Source organism: Tachysurus vachellii, chromosome 7 (genome assembly GCF_030014155.1).
Source record: "Tachysurus vachellii isolate PV-2020 chromosome 7, HZAU_Pvac_v1, whole genome shotgun sequence".
Lineage (NCBI taxonomy): Eukaryota > Metazoa > Chordata > Actinopteri > Siluriformes > Bagridae > Tachysurus > Tachysurus vachellii.
This window is the reverse complement of record NC_083466.1, coordinates 17,664,224-17,679,903: the sequence shown is the minus strand read 5'-3', so window position 1 is coordinate 17,679,903 and position 15,680 is coordinate 17,664,224. Positions and strand designations below refer to the sequence as shown.

At 38.4% G+C, this 15,680-nt stretch overlaps 1 protein-coding gene across 1 annotated transcript in view; it reads right to left on the bottom strand.

Annotated features, from left to right (window-relative positions):
* col4a5 (collagen, type IV, alpha 5 (Alport syndrome)) overlaps positions 1-15,680 on the bottom strand; it is a 44,929-nt gene that overhangs the window by 24,609 nt on the left and 4,640 nt on the right. The window contains exon 2 of the mRNA XM_060874687.1: positions 324-383. Within this exon, the coding sequence (XP_060730670.1) occupies positions 324-383 (60 nt within the window). The remainder of the gene's footprint in view (positions 1-323; positions 384-15,680) is intronic.

Below are 15,680 nucleotides of genomic sequence, written 5' to 3'. Positions count from 1 at the left end.
ATGTAAAAATGGTATTTTGATGCTGTGGTATTGTGGTCATATCAGCACCACTACACTGCATGACGATTACATCAGTTCTGTCATTACTGTATCCGGCTGTGTCTGTGGGCTAGTACTACATTTTAATCTGCAGATGATTATTAAGTTGTCACTCATGGTCCGTTTTGGAAACTTGGAAATTCTTTGATGATTATCTCAAAAACGACAAATTGATAACATTCACTGTGTAGTCAGCTAGCAATGGGTTTGACAAATTACTTAGACTATGTTCATTTAATTAAATAAAAACAAACGGAATACTAATTCATCAGGAAGACACTCACCCTCACTCCTTTCACTCCAGTGCAGTCACACTTTGATCCAGTCCCACAACCATGACATACCTGAGAGAGAGAGAGAGAGAGAGAGAGAGGGAGAGAGAGAGAGAGAGAGAGAGAGAGAGAGAGAGAGAGAGAGAGAGAGAGAGAGAGAGAGAGAGAGAGAGAGAGAGAGAGAGAGAGAGAGAGAGAGAGAGAGAGAGAGAGAGAGAGAGAGAGAGATTAAGTTTATATGTATTGTAAGAAACACTGTCCTACCACAAATAATCTAATCCATCTATATAAATAAGGAAAATAGGAACACGATATTTATTTACACTGGTGTAATTAGAGAACTTTATTCTTTTAACTTTCCATATCCACTATGTATATTAAAATGTAGATACAGAAAATAGGCAACTCTTTCTAATTTAATCAAAACTGCAGTTAGATTCGATCTTGGTTGATTGGTAAAACTACTGGCCTTTACGTTAACACCAATGACATTTACCTTTATTTTATGTTCTATTTAATTTAAGGGTGTATAGGCTAGCATTGTTACCCTTATTTTACTTTGCTATTTCATTAAGCCTATTTTTTATTTTATATTCATTTGATTAAATGTCTTACTACTGTGTAATTACAGTGAAGTAGTGCAATTGGGATAAGAAGCATTTATGTGGGTGGCAGTAGAGCATACACACTGCAAACACAAAGAATATTTAACATGACAGTATATAACTATGTAGTTATGAAGTTAAAGCTGTGACTTGGAAAAAAAAGGTTTTGCAGTACAGAGAGTCAGAGTGATGTAGTTAAATAAAGATTCCTACCAAAAGATGGCAGTATTTGGATAGAAGTACAGTATGAGTACATAAGCATAAAGAATATAACACAGACACACACACACCCTAAGCTGTTAGACAGATGATCAGACAGACCTCTCAGTTAGTCAAAACAGTGACGAAATCTCACTACTGGTTCAAGACTGTGCATGCTGAATAATGTGTACTTTAAAAAAACATCCACCCGCTTTATTCTCTTAAGGCACTGTCTGGATTGCATGTGTGTGTTGGTGTGTTTTTGTTTTTCTGCAGTGAATGGTCTGGAACAGAGAGTTCATGTAGGAGTTGGACAGTTCAGACAACACATGACCAGCTCTAAAGTCAAAAACAGACATCAGCATGGTGCTGGAATTTTCAATATTCATGTTTATGTTGTTCAAGATGTTCAAGTGAAAGCATTGAAATCATCCAATTCCAATAACAAACTAACACCAGCACTTAATGTCTGCCGTTTCTACTGTATGACGCTATGTTTGTAAGAGCAAAGGTCAAGGAAAATTACATTATTTACATTGAAATCTTCTTTATTTTTATTTCACTAATGGATCTCTCTTGGAACTTTGAACTGTGAGGAAAATTTAAAAAAAAAAACAGTCCATTAAAAAATTAAAAAGGTGAAAAGTCCAAACACAACTCAAATAATTAACCGCCACTGAACAGAATACTGATCCAGCTCGTACTATTTCAGTAGGGTCGAGCGATAAAAATAACAAATCTTATAGTCCATAAATGTGCAGCAGTTTTCTATTACACATCATTGTGTGCATTAAGGTAAGGGGTTGAAGTTAGGGTTAGGATTACACTCTGTTCACACATACAGTACAGTGATTAAATCTCTGCAAGTTTCCAGTCACTGTACTATAAAGTTATAGTAATTAGTAGTCATAATATTGCCATTGTAATAATGTTTATCAGTGGGTGGAGCAGCTGGCATTCCACTTGACAACAAATCAGTTTTTTTGCTGGTAAAATGAAACATTCTGGAGATACATTGTGTGTAAAATTCAGAAGTGATTATCTGCATCATTAAGAACTGCACTCTTATCTGCAGTCTACTGTCTTTATGCTCACTGGAAGTTACTGCACCGAGTCGCTCCATATTTACATAAAGTTAAACTTTTCTCATCTCACATCTAGTTGTCACTGGTTTCTGTCACTCATGTCACTGGAAGTTGCACAGCTCTCATTGAAAATGAATGATCTCCAGTCGCTTTGTCGCAGCAATTCGATGTATGTGTGAACTGTTGGAAGAGCTGGATCAGAAGCACACAGACAAACAGAGAAACCCCCTGCTTCAGGTCCTGTTGTAATTATACATCTAGGGAATGAAGGATGAAGAGATGATCAACTTTGACAGCTCTTGTGTTCTACAAATCACTCTTCTGTCTACATGCCTGCAGACATTATTGTTCTCATTCTCGGTGCAAAGAAAAACACTCCACTTCATGGTTTAGTCCTTCTATTTGTCTAAATGCTGCTTTGTATTTCTGCCAATTTTAAAATCCTCTGTGTCTTCATAAGATCAGCCAATCAGTCATACAGCATTCAAATTGCACTGAACACACACAAAGGTTTAACAGCCGATAAATGCAACACACACTCAGTGTTAAGAAAAAATAGAGAGCCACCTAGTGGTTCATCAGAATGTTGCAGATGATGGGTCGCTCAAAGCTGTGTGTGTGTGTGTGTGTGTGTACTGTATGTGTACTCAGATCCACATTAGCTGTGGTCTGCTGCTGATGGCTTCTGTCTGCTCCCCAGCATTCTTTGGCTCTCAGATTATGCTGCATCAGTGGGCCGCTAATCCTCTGATCCGCAAATACACATACAACCTCACACACATACAGTCTCAGTGTGTAATGGCCAGAGGCTTAAATGCCTAGAGAAAACAGGCAGCCAACAAGTGCAGCAGACAGTGGAGCAGGTGAGAAGAACAATAGCCAGGCAGACATAAGTTTAGCATGGAGAGGATATTCTCTGATAACATTCTGATAACCACTGCACAATGCATCTTAAACACACATATGCACCATGCACGCACGCACACACGCACGCGCACACACACACACACACACACACACACACACACACACACACACGGTGTAAGTAAATAATCATCCTCTACATACCAAATAACCTTGATATAATCATGGCCCTTGTGTTAAGTGGGTTAAATTGTGACTTGTACTACTACTTTGCTGTATGTGAGTGTGTGTGTGTGTGTGTGTGTGTGTGTGTGTGTGTGTGTGTGTGTGTGTGTGTGTGTGTGTGTGTGAATGTGAATGTGAGAGTGTGTGTGTAAACGATTAAAGGCAAGATTGAAATTCCTCAGGCCTCATGATCCACCTTTACCTTTATTCTTTCACTCATACAGTGGAGTTCCAGCTTTGCGATACTCTTTAATGACTCCTAGAGTGATGCAAAGAGAGAATGAAGTTCAAAGTATAAAATAAGTCCTAGTTAATAAGTAGGTGAGACAATCACTACTTTCCCACCAATGCTAGGGCATAAACCAACAAATCTGTAGACTGGCTTCAGAATCACTTCTGTTGTGGCACCGAAAAGGAGTCTGTTATATCAGAGGCTTGTTGTAGATGGAGTCATATTCTGCCAAATCAAGTAACTGAAATTAATTATGACTGCCTTTAAAATGTAAATAGTGAGGAAAAGTTCTCTGGGTGGATCAAGATGGCTTTTACCCTTTTTGCTGTCAGTCAAGTGGATATTACCTGTAGCGATGTATATATATTATATTCATGCAGTTACCTAATCAGCCAATCACGCAGCAGCAGTGGAATGCAAATAATCATGCAAATACAAGTCAAAAGCTTCAGTAAATGTTCACATGTGGTCTCTATGACTTTGACCAAAGTGTGGTCTCTATGACTTTGATTGCAGAATGTATATTGATAGCAGAAGGGTTGGTTTGAGTATTTTCCTGTGACTTTCACACACAACAGTTCTTAACTGTCCAGTTTGGGTGAGTCTGTGCCCATGAAAGATAAAAGTTGAAAGGTTAAAGAGTGATTATTAAAGTTACTATAGACTTCCTGTCAGCTCAGACCAGTCTGAACATTCTCATTTTATCTCTCTCTTCATCGAGGTGTTTCAGCCTGCAGACCTTCCTCTATAAGTTTCACGATCAAAACACTCACACTGCTTACTTTCTTCTTCAGGACTAACAGCTCAGACAGTGTGTTTTCCTACCCCAAGCTTTGTTTTTGTACACTGCTGCCTCAGCACTTTCATCGCTACTTGACATTTTATGGTTTCAAGGTCTGTGAAAATTCAGAAGAAATACAACATCCTAAATGTTCTCCCTTTGCTATACTGTTGAGAAGTGATGACCCTGAAAATACCGTCTCCACTTGAATGAAATATTCTGTCTCCCAGAATTCCCTTTCATTTCTGTTCCTGGAACGTCAACCCACTAGAGAAAAAATGTGCAACAAAGACCATTTATCTCGGTCACCCCTTACTTTTGAAGTTGTTTGTTTTCTACAATTGTTATGTTTCCAGAACAGTCTGAGCATTTTTTGCAAGTGTTCCTTTTGAGCTGTCTTGTATACTGTAAATATCTGTGAAGTGGGGGGCACATGGAAAAAGATCAGCATGGCAATACAGAGCAAATCAAGGAAGCATAAATGAAACCAATTCCAAAAGACAAACAAAACCAATATACACTTAAACAATGTATACAGACTTCATACTGATGATGCTGCAAATATGAGGCAATTACTTGTTTGCAGGTGAAACAAAGCCAGACATCTGTGTTTCTTTAAAAACACATCACAGGGAGAATCTAAACTCTCTCACCACTGCTTGTTAGTGACTTGCCATCTGCATATGTGTTTGTACTCAAGGTATGAGAGGACAGACCATTTAACTGCAGCCGGCTCTCATTCCAGTCCAGTTCTCAAGCCTTGTTGACCAAAAGAGAAGATCTACTGCCAAGGTCAGTGACACTCCTCTTGATCTCAGAGTTGCTCTCACATTCCCATATATGTTCCTTTTTGTTTTTCCCTCTAATCTAACTCACTCTCCCATCAGACTCTGTCTCTGTCTCCCACAGGTGTTGTTTAATGAGAAATCAGGAGAAGAGACGGAGTGAGTGTGAGGAAGAAACAGAGGATCAGAGACTGTGAGAAACAGAGAAAGAAGAGAGGGAGAGATAGTCTAGTTATGTACTATCCCACACTCATACAATCCTAATGTTTCTTGGTGTACTTTACATCTTCATCTGTACAACAGAACAACTAAAGTGGTCAAAACTTGTACTTGGCTTGTGTTCATCGAACCAAACTGAATGCTTTTTAATGTCCTTTCTGATTTATCCAAAATTGTGAAAGCTTGAAGAGAAAAATAAAATAAGATGTGTTATTCTGTAAAGCTCAATCTGGCACACCCCAGTACTGATATAATGATTATAAAACAGTACATTGTGCATCTCTATTATAACGCACACAGGAGCATTTTATACAGTTTGCATTAGTGTAGAAGCCTTCAGTGTGATCTGTAGAGTAAAAGAAGCTGCAATGTGCTCTGTACTCCATGGAGAGATTGTCTCTATTAAATCATTTCCTCTAAACACCCGCATGTGGAATCACTCAGTACACACACACATACACACAAATATAATAAAATGTACAAACCAGAAAACTACACTTGGAGTGCAGTAATTGTATACTATTAGAGAAACAATATAGATTATCATTAGACTTAAAATAAAGTATAACCTTTGAAAAAACATTAAAAAATGATGTATTAGGTTTGGATCTATGTATGTGCTATGTGTCTGATCTGTAAATGAATCTTATAAATGCTTTGAGATGAGAAATTTCTATACGTTCGTGTCATTTTAATGATGGGAATCCATGTCAGTTGGTAACCTTCTCAACAAGCAAAACACAGAGAGATAAAGTAAGGTGAAATATGCACACTGGTGCCATGCCAGGAAAGTGAAACTACCTCGATTCCCCGCAAATAATACTGTCATTTATAGGCAAAAGCCATAACCGCTCTGTGAAACAAATAAGACATGGAGTTTTAAATATGAATATGAATCTGTATATTAAATGACATGAAAAAAAAATCAGGAAAGTACACAATGATCCAAATTACATCAGAGCAGGAAAAGCAGTCCACTGTTTACACATTAATGGAATAAACATTTCCGTCTCATTTATGTGAAGAGGGGGATCATCATGACACACAAATACACACACACACACACACACACACACACACACACAATCATACACTAGGTTTTCTGAAGAAAGCCCACGATCATATTTCTCTGATAGCAAAAGCAGGTGAGAGAAATAAAAAAACAACTGACTCCTGGGTAATGGACTGAAAGAAGAGGAAGAAGATGAAAATGTGTAGAAGGTGAACAAACAAGAAATTATAAGAGTAGTGTAGTAAACCATAAAATTAAATGGTCACAGAGACACTAACTGACTGAACACACTTTAATGTGTAATTGAACAATACATTAGTGTAGTATAATTTGGACCTGGACACCAATCCCACCTTAAGAACAGTGACACTTTTGGAACTCAAAAACGACCACAGCCAGGTAAGCTTCCTGATGATAGAACAGCTTAAGTTGAATAACAACAAAAAGAAATGCTCTTGGGTTGTTAGATAAATTATCTGAGGGTGTTTCAACTATTTACCCATGCACAATTCCCAGTTTCCTCTAGGGTTACCTGACTATTTCTAGGTGTACTGCCAGTTACAAACTGTGGTATAAGTGATGAAAGGTTTGCGCAAGTGAGGAAAGGTCGGCACAGGGCAGCCCAGCTGTACTTGTCCTGAAAGAAATTTATGTGAACCACCTGAACCACTTTACTACCCATTGATCCATGCAATTTCTAATTCCTATTTAATCATTTTTCCTCATATTTCATTCACCCTTTAAACACCTCATAAATACATTTACAATTTTAGCTCATTTTGTACAACTGAGCAATTGAGGGTTTAGAGCCTTGCTCAGGGGCCCAGCAGTGGCAGCCAGGTGGAAATGAGAATCAAACTTACAACCTTCCGATTGGTAGCTCAGCACCTTAACCACTAGGCTTCCACATCCCCAAAAAACATGCAACGAGGTTAGGTCAATGAACTTGTTATAGTGGTTACAGAATTTCACTGAGAAAAGATTTATTAAGTGGTAATTTTTTTTTTTTTTACCATGTTGGGAATTGTAGTTTCTCTAAACGTGATTTGCTTGTAAATAGAATGCAGACAAATGCACTGTGAGATTACAACATGCGCAAGCAACAAAGCAACAAAGTTTACACTTAAAATCTTCAGGAAGAAGCTTCCCATGTCTGAGGTCAGAAGGAAATATCTGGATTGGAATAATATTTAGAGAGGATATTAAACATGTAAAGTGGAGATTAACACACTTAAAAAAAAACATTTATCCAGACCAATGTACATTTTTATACAACTGACAGGTTAAGGGCCCAGACCTGGGATTCAGCAGTTTATCTCAGCCTAAAGAAGCAACCTATTCTACATATTTGTAGACACATCTGGTGCGTGAACATCAGAAATGACAACTATACGTAACTACAATAACTCCACATAACCACATGAGGGCAGTGCACTTAGTCTCTTGTGGTATATGTTCTGGAAACTTCTTGTTGCACAAGGTATTGCTGAATGAAAGCTGACTTCGGATCAGTCTATACAGGGTCCGACTGTGCTGTGTGCTACAGATCGGATTCTGTCTCCTGTGCATGTTGAAACCTGTAGGCCGATCCTGTACTCACTGCACTTAAAAATAAGCCTCGCATGGCAAAGCTCACATTAAACAAAGTTGCTCAGAGACTGCTTACAAAAACCTAGTGATTTCTTGAAGGTTCTTATTTGTGCTATTTAATTAAGCGTTTGTCTTAAACATACAATAACATCTGTTGCTTAAAGATGAAACAATTTCTTTTCCTCTGGATTTTTATGGGAAATTTGTGGGAAATTTAATAATGTAGGGAAATTAATTTGCTGTTCCAGAACTAAAGGAGGCTCTGCACTGGAATACCTCACATGCCAAAGTACTGTGATAAAAAGGCTTGACGTAAAGGACACTCAGCTGGGCAATGAAGCTGCAAAGGAGCATGAAAGATTCCGAAAGCTACGTCCGAGTAACTAACAAATGATGCAAGGTGTTTAGATTATCCTTCTGGATGTATAGATATTTATATTTAAGATTACATTTTGCCAAACTGTAGATACAGCAATCAGGACAATAGGAGAGAAAAGGAGAGGGGAGGAGAGGAGAGGAGAGGAGAGGAGAGGAGAGGAGAGGAGAGGAGGAGAGGAGAGGAGAGCAGAGGAGAGGAGAGGAGAGGAGAGGAGGGGAGAGGAGAGGAGGAGAGGAGAGGAGAGGAGAGGAGAGGAGAGGAGAGGAGGAGAGGAGAGGAGAGGAGAGGAGAGCAGAGGAGAGGAGAGGAGAGGAGAGGAGAGGGGAGGAGAGGAGAGGAGGAGAGGATTGCTTAGAGAAGGGATTACTGAGGAGAGGGAGGATTGCTGAGAGAGGAGTTTGCTGATCTGAGGAAAGGGGAATTGCTGAGGAGAGGCAGGAAGACTAGACTGATCAACATTGCCACCCACTCTGATAACAGAAGCAGATGCTTGAAATAAGAATTGAAAAGGTTACAACAAAATCCAGTGAAAGTAAGACAAAACAGCCAAGAAAGTAAGAAAGGAACATGTGGATCATGTGGAACATGTGTTTAACCAATGTTTTTATTCAAGATTTTATTAAAATCATTTTGCAGTTATTCAGAGTTGGCTTTTAAATCTGTGGAGTGTGGAGTTGAGATGTGAGTTTCATCAAACACTAACAGAGTGAATGATTCAGAAAAAAAAACACATACCTGATAGCCAATGCTTCCCAGAATCTCTAATTCAGTGAATCTTGTGTCGGTCCAGATGTTAAAAGCTCACACTACAAATCTGTTTGGAGAAACTACACTATACTCATTTTAATATGATTATATTATAAAGAACGTACGGTGGACGGTGATGATGATTATAATAGAACATATCATGTAGCTGCGCCATCTACAGTTTTATCCAGTTACAACTAAAGCAGCAAACCACACATCACTACTGGAATAAGTAATTACTACCTGGCCTTAAAGTGGCCTAGACACCCAGACAACAGAAAACAGATATTATAACGTGTGTGAAACACTGCTTGGCAATTTGATCTATTGTGATATGTATTACTCTTGTGCAGCAGTAATGTCCCATAGACACTGAGCATCAGAAATGAGAGAGAGAGAGAGAGAGAGAAGGAAAGAGACATCACATCTTTAAGAGAGATGTCTTGTCTGTTCCTGCAGATCTGCCTGAACAATTTTGCCTGAACAACAATGTGCAGAAACAGACCTCTAGATCATGGCCAACACTTCTTCTCTCATTCGTATGTTCATTCAGCTTTTAGCTTGTCATCCCTCAATCTCTCCTGTCAGGTACAATTAATAAGAACCTGGTTCTGGGATGGTGTTTTTTCATTCAGAGAAATATCCAGTTAGTTTATTGTGTAAAGAATTTCAATTCTTTTAATGACACTTACAGAGATCAGTGAGACCAACTATGTAAAACTAAATGCATTTTACATACGGTAACATTCCGCTAGCAGTTTTATGGGCTGTGGTCTGGTCTTTAGGCTGAGGTTGGGTCTTAGGGCCGTAAGTGTGTAAGTAACTCTGTAAGTAACATACTGTCCTCCTACTGCAAATCTTTATCCACTATAAATCAAAAAGAGAAATAAATCATTTAAAAATAAAAATATTCTGAAATATTCTGTCTATATACTTGTAGTTGACAAAGCAACATTTGCTACAAAATACATAATAAATTCTGCCACCTGTAAGACCACTGAGATCATGTAGGCGTTGCTTGATCCTAGACCAGTGACCCACAACGTCCCACTCAAAAACCTGAATCAGCGAAAGAAAACAGCCTCGCTATCACCTCCATCAGGAATGTACCAAGCGTCTCATCATACCAAGCTGTTCTCACAAGCTGCCAGCTCTCTCCAGCCTCTGCTCTGAGACACGGATACAGATGGCATCTGTAAACCACAATGAACTAACCACCCAGGAACACGTTTCTGTTCGGTTGCCAGACCTCGTCTTCATCCAGCTCACGGAATAGAATATATCAAAGAGACCTAATGATGGGAGGTGTAACAGTAAAACACCACAAGATATCTGTCTGTTTCTAAATACTGTTTTAGCTAGTGCTGGGTCAAACGACAATATTATATCGATACATCATATAGCATTTTTTTTATGCATTTTTTAAAATGTTTAAAATACATTTAAAACATTTCACATATTCACATATTTTTCACCTATTTTCACAATTTAAAAATTAAAATGACAACACACCCATATATGGTTTTTGAAAGTCTCAATCCAGATGTTATAATAAGCACCACTCTTTCTGAAAGACAGGCACTGATGTTGGGTGAAGAGGTCTGGGGTCCGGTCACTGTTCCGGTTCATCTCCAAGGTGTTCAGTGTTGGGTTTAGTCATAGTCGGAGCTTTGCTTTGTACACAGGAGCATTATCACACTGGAACAGTTTTGGGAAACGTTGATGCTACAGCAAACAAAGAAATTCTATACAACTGTGTTCTTCCAAATTTGTGGCAACAGTTTAGGCAAGAACCGTGTATGGGTGTGATGATGTTCACAAACCTTGTTCTATAGTGTATAATCAGAACACATCATGATTGCAGGGGGAAGTGGTAGCTTATTGGTTAAGGTTTTGGACCACTAATCAGAAGGTTGTGAGTCTGAATCCAAGGTCCACCAGCTGCCCTCCTGGACCCCTAATCAAGACCCTCAATTGCTGAGCTGTATAAATGAGATACTGTAAATGTAAGTTGCTCTAGATGAGGGCATCTGCAAAACGGCATAAATGTAAATTTGTCAGTAAACCTGGATCACAGACACATATCTGATTAGAATTACTTCATTTTGCCCCTGGGACTCTGTGCTCTAATGCAGATCTATCAGGCATAAAACTGCTCATAGACCTGGTGTTTAGCTACCACTCAACAGAGCAAGTGTATCCCACTCAGCTCTACAGTACATCATGAGCGGTATAAAGATTAAACATAACATTCTGGAGTGATTCATATGGCTCCATGAATAAGATATTAAGAATCTTACACATTTATAAACTGCCTAAGCTCTTGTCTGTTTGTACTGTAAAATCCAGTGTGCAGCTACTGACCTAGTGTTAATTTCGTCAGACGAGACGAGACGAAATACGTTCGTCAACAACCTTTTTTTCATGACTAAGACGAGACGATGACAAGACTGCACCACTGTCCAAAAACGCTGACTAAGACTAAATTAACATGCATTATTGTTGACGAAAAAAGACGAGACGAAAATGTTTTGTATAAAATAAAAACTAAGATAAAATCTCTCTTCATTTTCGTCTACAATTGTCTCTGCTTTTTCATCAGCTGTTACGCCTTTAAAATATTCACAACGAGTTCGCGGCTTCGCTGTTGCTCAAGTTACAGGTCTGCGAAGCGGATCCCGCTTATTATATTGCTACCTACCAAATAAATCGATAATTTGACACAAAATGATGATTTAAAAAGGAGTTTATTGATTTAAAAACAATTGTATTGTTTCCGCTAAAGAAAATAGTGCGCTCCGTCTCTACGGTTAGAATCCTGTGTTCGAGTGAATGCACTGTTTAAACGCGTGTTCTCAACTTCTCACTGATACTTTTGTGATTCGCGGAGTTTTGACAAGTTTTATAGCCTTGATATTGTTTCTTATTCAAAAGTGGTGACAGAAAAAACTCAGCACCCCCAACCTGAAACCTCTTCCCACGCCTCTGTCACAATCACATCATAATCAAAATTAATAATTAGGCTTAAAAACAAATGTACAGTATATGTAAGGGAATCAAGTTTAACAATTACATGTAATATTGCTCCAAATATCATCAATAATGGTGTGTGCAATACCATGTATAACTTGCATTGGTAACATGGTATATATATATATATATATATATATATATATATATATATATATATATATATATATATATATATATGTATATACCTACAGTTTTGATCTTAGGCTTTTCATTAAGTTATTTATTTCCACTATAACACTTGTGTTCCTGATATTATTGCATTTAATGAGGCCTCATTGTATTTATTCTTACAATAGATTCCAGATGTGGTCAAGCTACAATTTTTTGACTAAAACTAGACTAAAATTAAAAGACTTTTAGTCGACTAAAACGTGACTAAGATACCTTGAGTTTTCTTTTGACTAAAACTAGACTAAAATGACGAGACTTTTAGTCGACTAAAACTAAGACTAACAAAAAAGATATGTGAATGACTAAATATGACTAAAACTAACAAGGACATTTGGCACAAGACTAAGACTAAGACTAAATTAAAAATAGGTGACGAAATTAACACTACGACCACTCACCTTTAATGAGACCCACTTCACACTGTTGACTCTCTACCTCCCTGACTGATTCAAGACATTAGTTTTCTGAACTTTCCTGTCCAGCTTTATGTAAAGAAAAGCTGCACCTCTGACCTGCTGCTCTGTCTACTGGATGTTTCACCTGAACAGACATGTCTGAAGCACTTGGAAAGATTTCAGGCCCACTTCTGAAGCCCAGAGGCAGAAGGCATGGATGGTAGAGTTTCTATAGCTGTGCAGCTGTGCTTGTGAAACTATTGTGAAAAGCTATTTAAATGCTTAGGCCAAAGGGAAAAAGACGGGAGAAAATAACAGTAAATAACAATAGATGGATGTTATGCAGTTTAAAATCGTTACTTTGATTTAATTTAGCCTTGAAGTATAGACTAGAGCTGTGTCCCAAATGTACTACACACTTTGTACTTACACTATACACTATGTCCTACTCTGCATAAACTTTAGAAAGGTAGCATTGTCTCAACGGAACACTAACAGACTTTTACTAAGCTGTTTCCCAGTCAATGACGTCAAAAGCATGTAATGTGACGCCGGTAGCTTTCGCAGAATACAGTCATCTCACAAATCAAATCAATCACACAATGTGGGCTAATTTAAAAGGTTTTTGTCTTGTCCACTGGAGTGTCGTCTGCTATCTTGAAATTTTGAGTGTGAACATACCTCCGGTGCCGTTGTGTTCACAAAGTGTCCAACATTCCAGACTTTGTGTGTTCGGTTAAATAAGTGCATGAATAAGCGCCTGGAGTGCGCTTCTTCTCGTCAGAATTTTGAGTGTGAACATGCTACTCACACTATTTCTTCTGCAAAATGGCGTAGAATAGTGCTTAAGTTTTGCGGTTTGAGACGCACCATAGGTTATGTAGTTTGTCATGACTTATTCCAAAATTTACTTTCATTACCTTTAACTATGAAATGTGTTATAACCACCCCTTCCCCCTTATCCGTGGATAAGACCTCTGATGCAATATTTTGTTTTCTATTTATATTATATATTTATTTCATATAGATAGATAGATAGATAGATAGATAGATAGATAGATAGATAGATAGATAGATAGATAGATAGATAGATAGATAGATAGATAGATAGATAGATAGATAGATTGCCATTTTCAACTGATATTTCAACCTGCATATTCAAATTTTGAATGAAGATAATTGGATGGAAACATCGTAGTCCACTGACTTCAGAGAGAGATGTCTGACATTAGCACACAGAGGTCAAACAACCCCTTTTTCCATCTATAGGCTTTTTTGTACCTGTGGTTATATATGCACAAGAAAGTAAATGAATAAACAAAACTAAATGCATGGATAGACACAAGTCCAGCGGACAGGCTTGTTTATCCAGTGTCTGTCATGAGTCGCTCTACCTATAGCAGTTATTTTTTCTATTATCATTTTTAAATTGAATTTTAAAGGCAACAGCTTAATGTTTATACATGACAAGCCACTTCACCCTGTGCTAGACTTTACAGTTTTGTCTGATCTTTTGTACGACACCAGACGTCAGGGGGAACATATGATCTCTGTGTAGGATCAAAAGCAGGAGATAATGCTGGAGGAACAAATGTAGGAGATAACAAAAAAAGTTTGGAGAATAGATAGAGAGACCTCTCTCTCCCTCTCCCTCTTTCTCTGTGTATGTGTGTTTTTTTCCTGTACCCGGATGCTACAGGAGTGGGTCCAGAACATTCCTCAGACTGAGATGAAGAGATAGGTCAGGTAAATGACGAAGAGTCTCACAGAAAAAAGTCAATACTGATTAAAAAAAGTACAAAATGAAGCACTGTATTAAATAAGGTTAGTGTGAGAGTCTCTAGTGCGTAGATCAAACAGTGTGTGTGTGGTGGAACAAAGCTCCCAGACTCACACTCCCAGATTGTAGATTACAACTAAACCAAACAAATGGACTGCAATGTGAGTGCACGAGTGTGTGTGTGTGTGTGTGTGTGTGTGTGTGTATGTGTCAGGCTGGGGGAGAGGGAGAGACAGTAAGTGGTGACGTGAGAGAGGAAGACTGAAGTAATTAGTTACCCAAACACTCAATTGCTATAAACAATCACTATGCACCTGCTAACTTTAAGTGGCATTTATAGGCCATTCACACCACACTGTAAGAACACACACCCACAAACACACACGCACAAGCACACACACACAAGTGCACACACACACGCACACACACACACACATCCCATTAAACTTTTAAAAAATTCATACACATTTGTGCCAGATGGTGGCCAATAAACACTCCACAAACATCCACATTATTTACACACTTGTTAATGTGCAAATGCTGTTAAATATATTCATCAAACTATCAAACCAATACTGAGTTCTTGATCAAACAAAGTAAATACAAAGTTTAATAGCCTTTATGAATGCTACAATACTTGTAATACCAATATTCAATCATTCATTCATCTTCTACCGCTTATCCGAACTACCTCGGGTCACGGGGAGCCTGTGCCTGTCTCAGTCGTCATTGGGCATCAAGGCAGGATACACCCTGGAGTGCCAACCCATCGCAGGGCACACACACACACTCATTCACTCACGCAATGCATGTCTTTGTACCGGGGGAGGAAACCGGAGTACCCGGAGGAAACCCCCGAGGCACAGGGAGAACATGCAAACTCCACACACACAAGGCGGAGGCGGGAATCGAACCCCGACCCTGGAGGTGTGAGGCGAACATGCTAACCACTAAGCCACCGTGCCCCCCCCAATATTCAATCAGTTCTTCCATATCAGTATACACAGAGGATTTCTATTAATATATTTGTCACGGTTTTAACTGTTAAAACAATGCTGAACTACGCATGTTTCGTTTATTTATTACTTTATATATTATTTGAGCATCTATAAATGTTCTTGTGAATACTTGTTGTTATAATATAGATTATTACAGGAGCGATGCAAAAGAAAACAGTTCCCTACATCACTGTGAGTTCAAATCCTTTATCATAATTAATCCATGACCAAGAGTACAAGACAGCAAAGTAGGTTCAAAGTATAAAA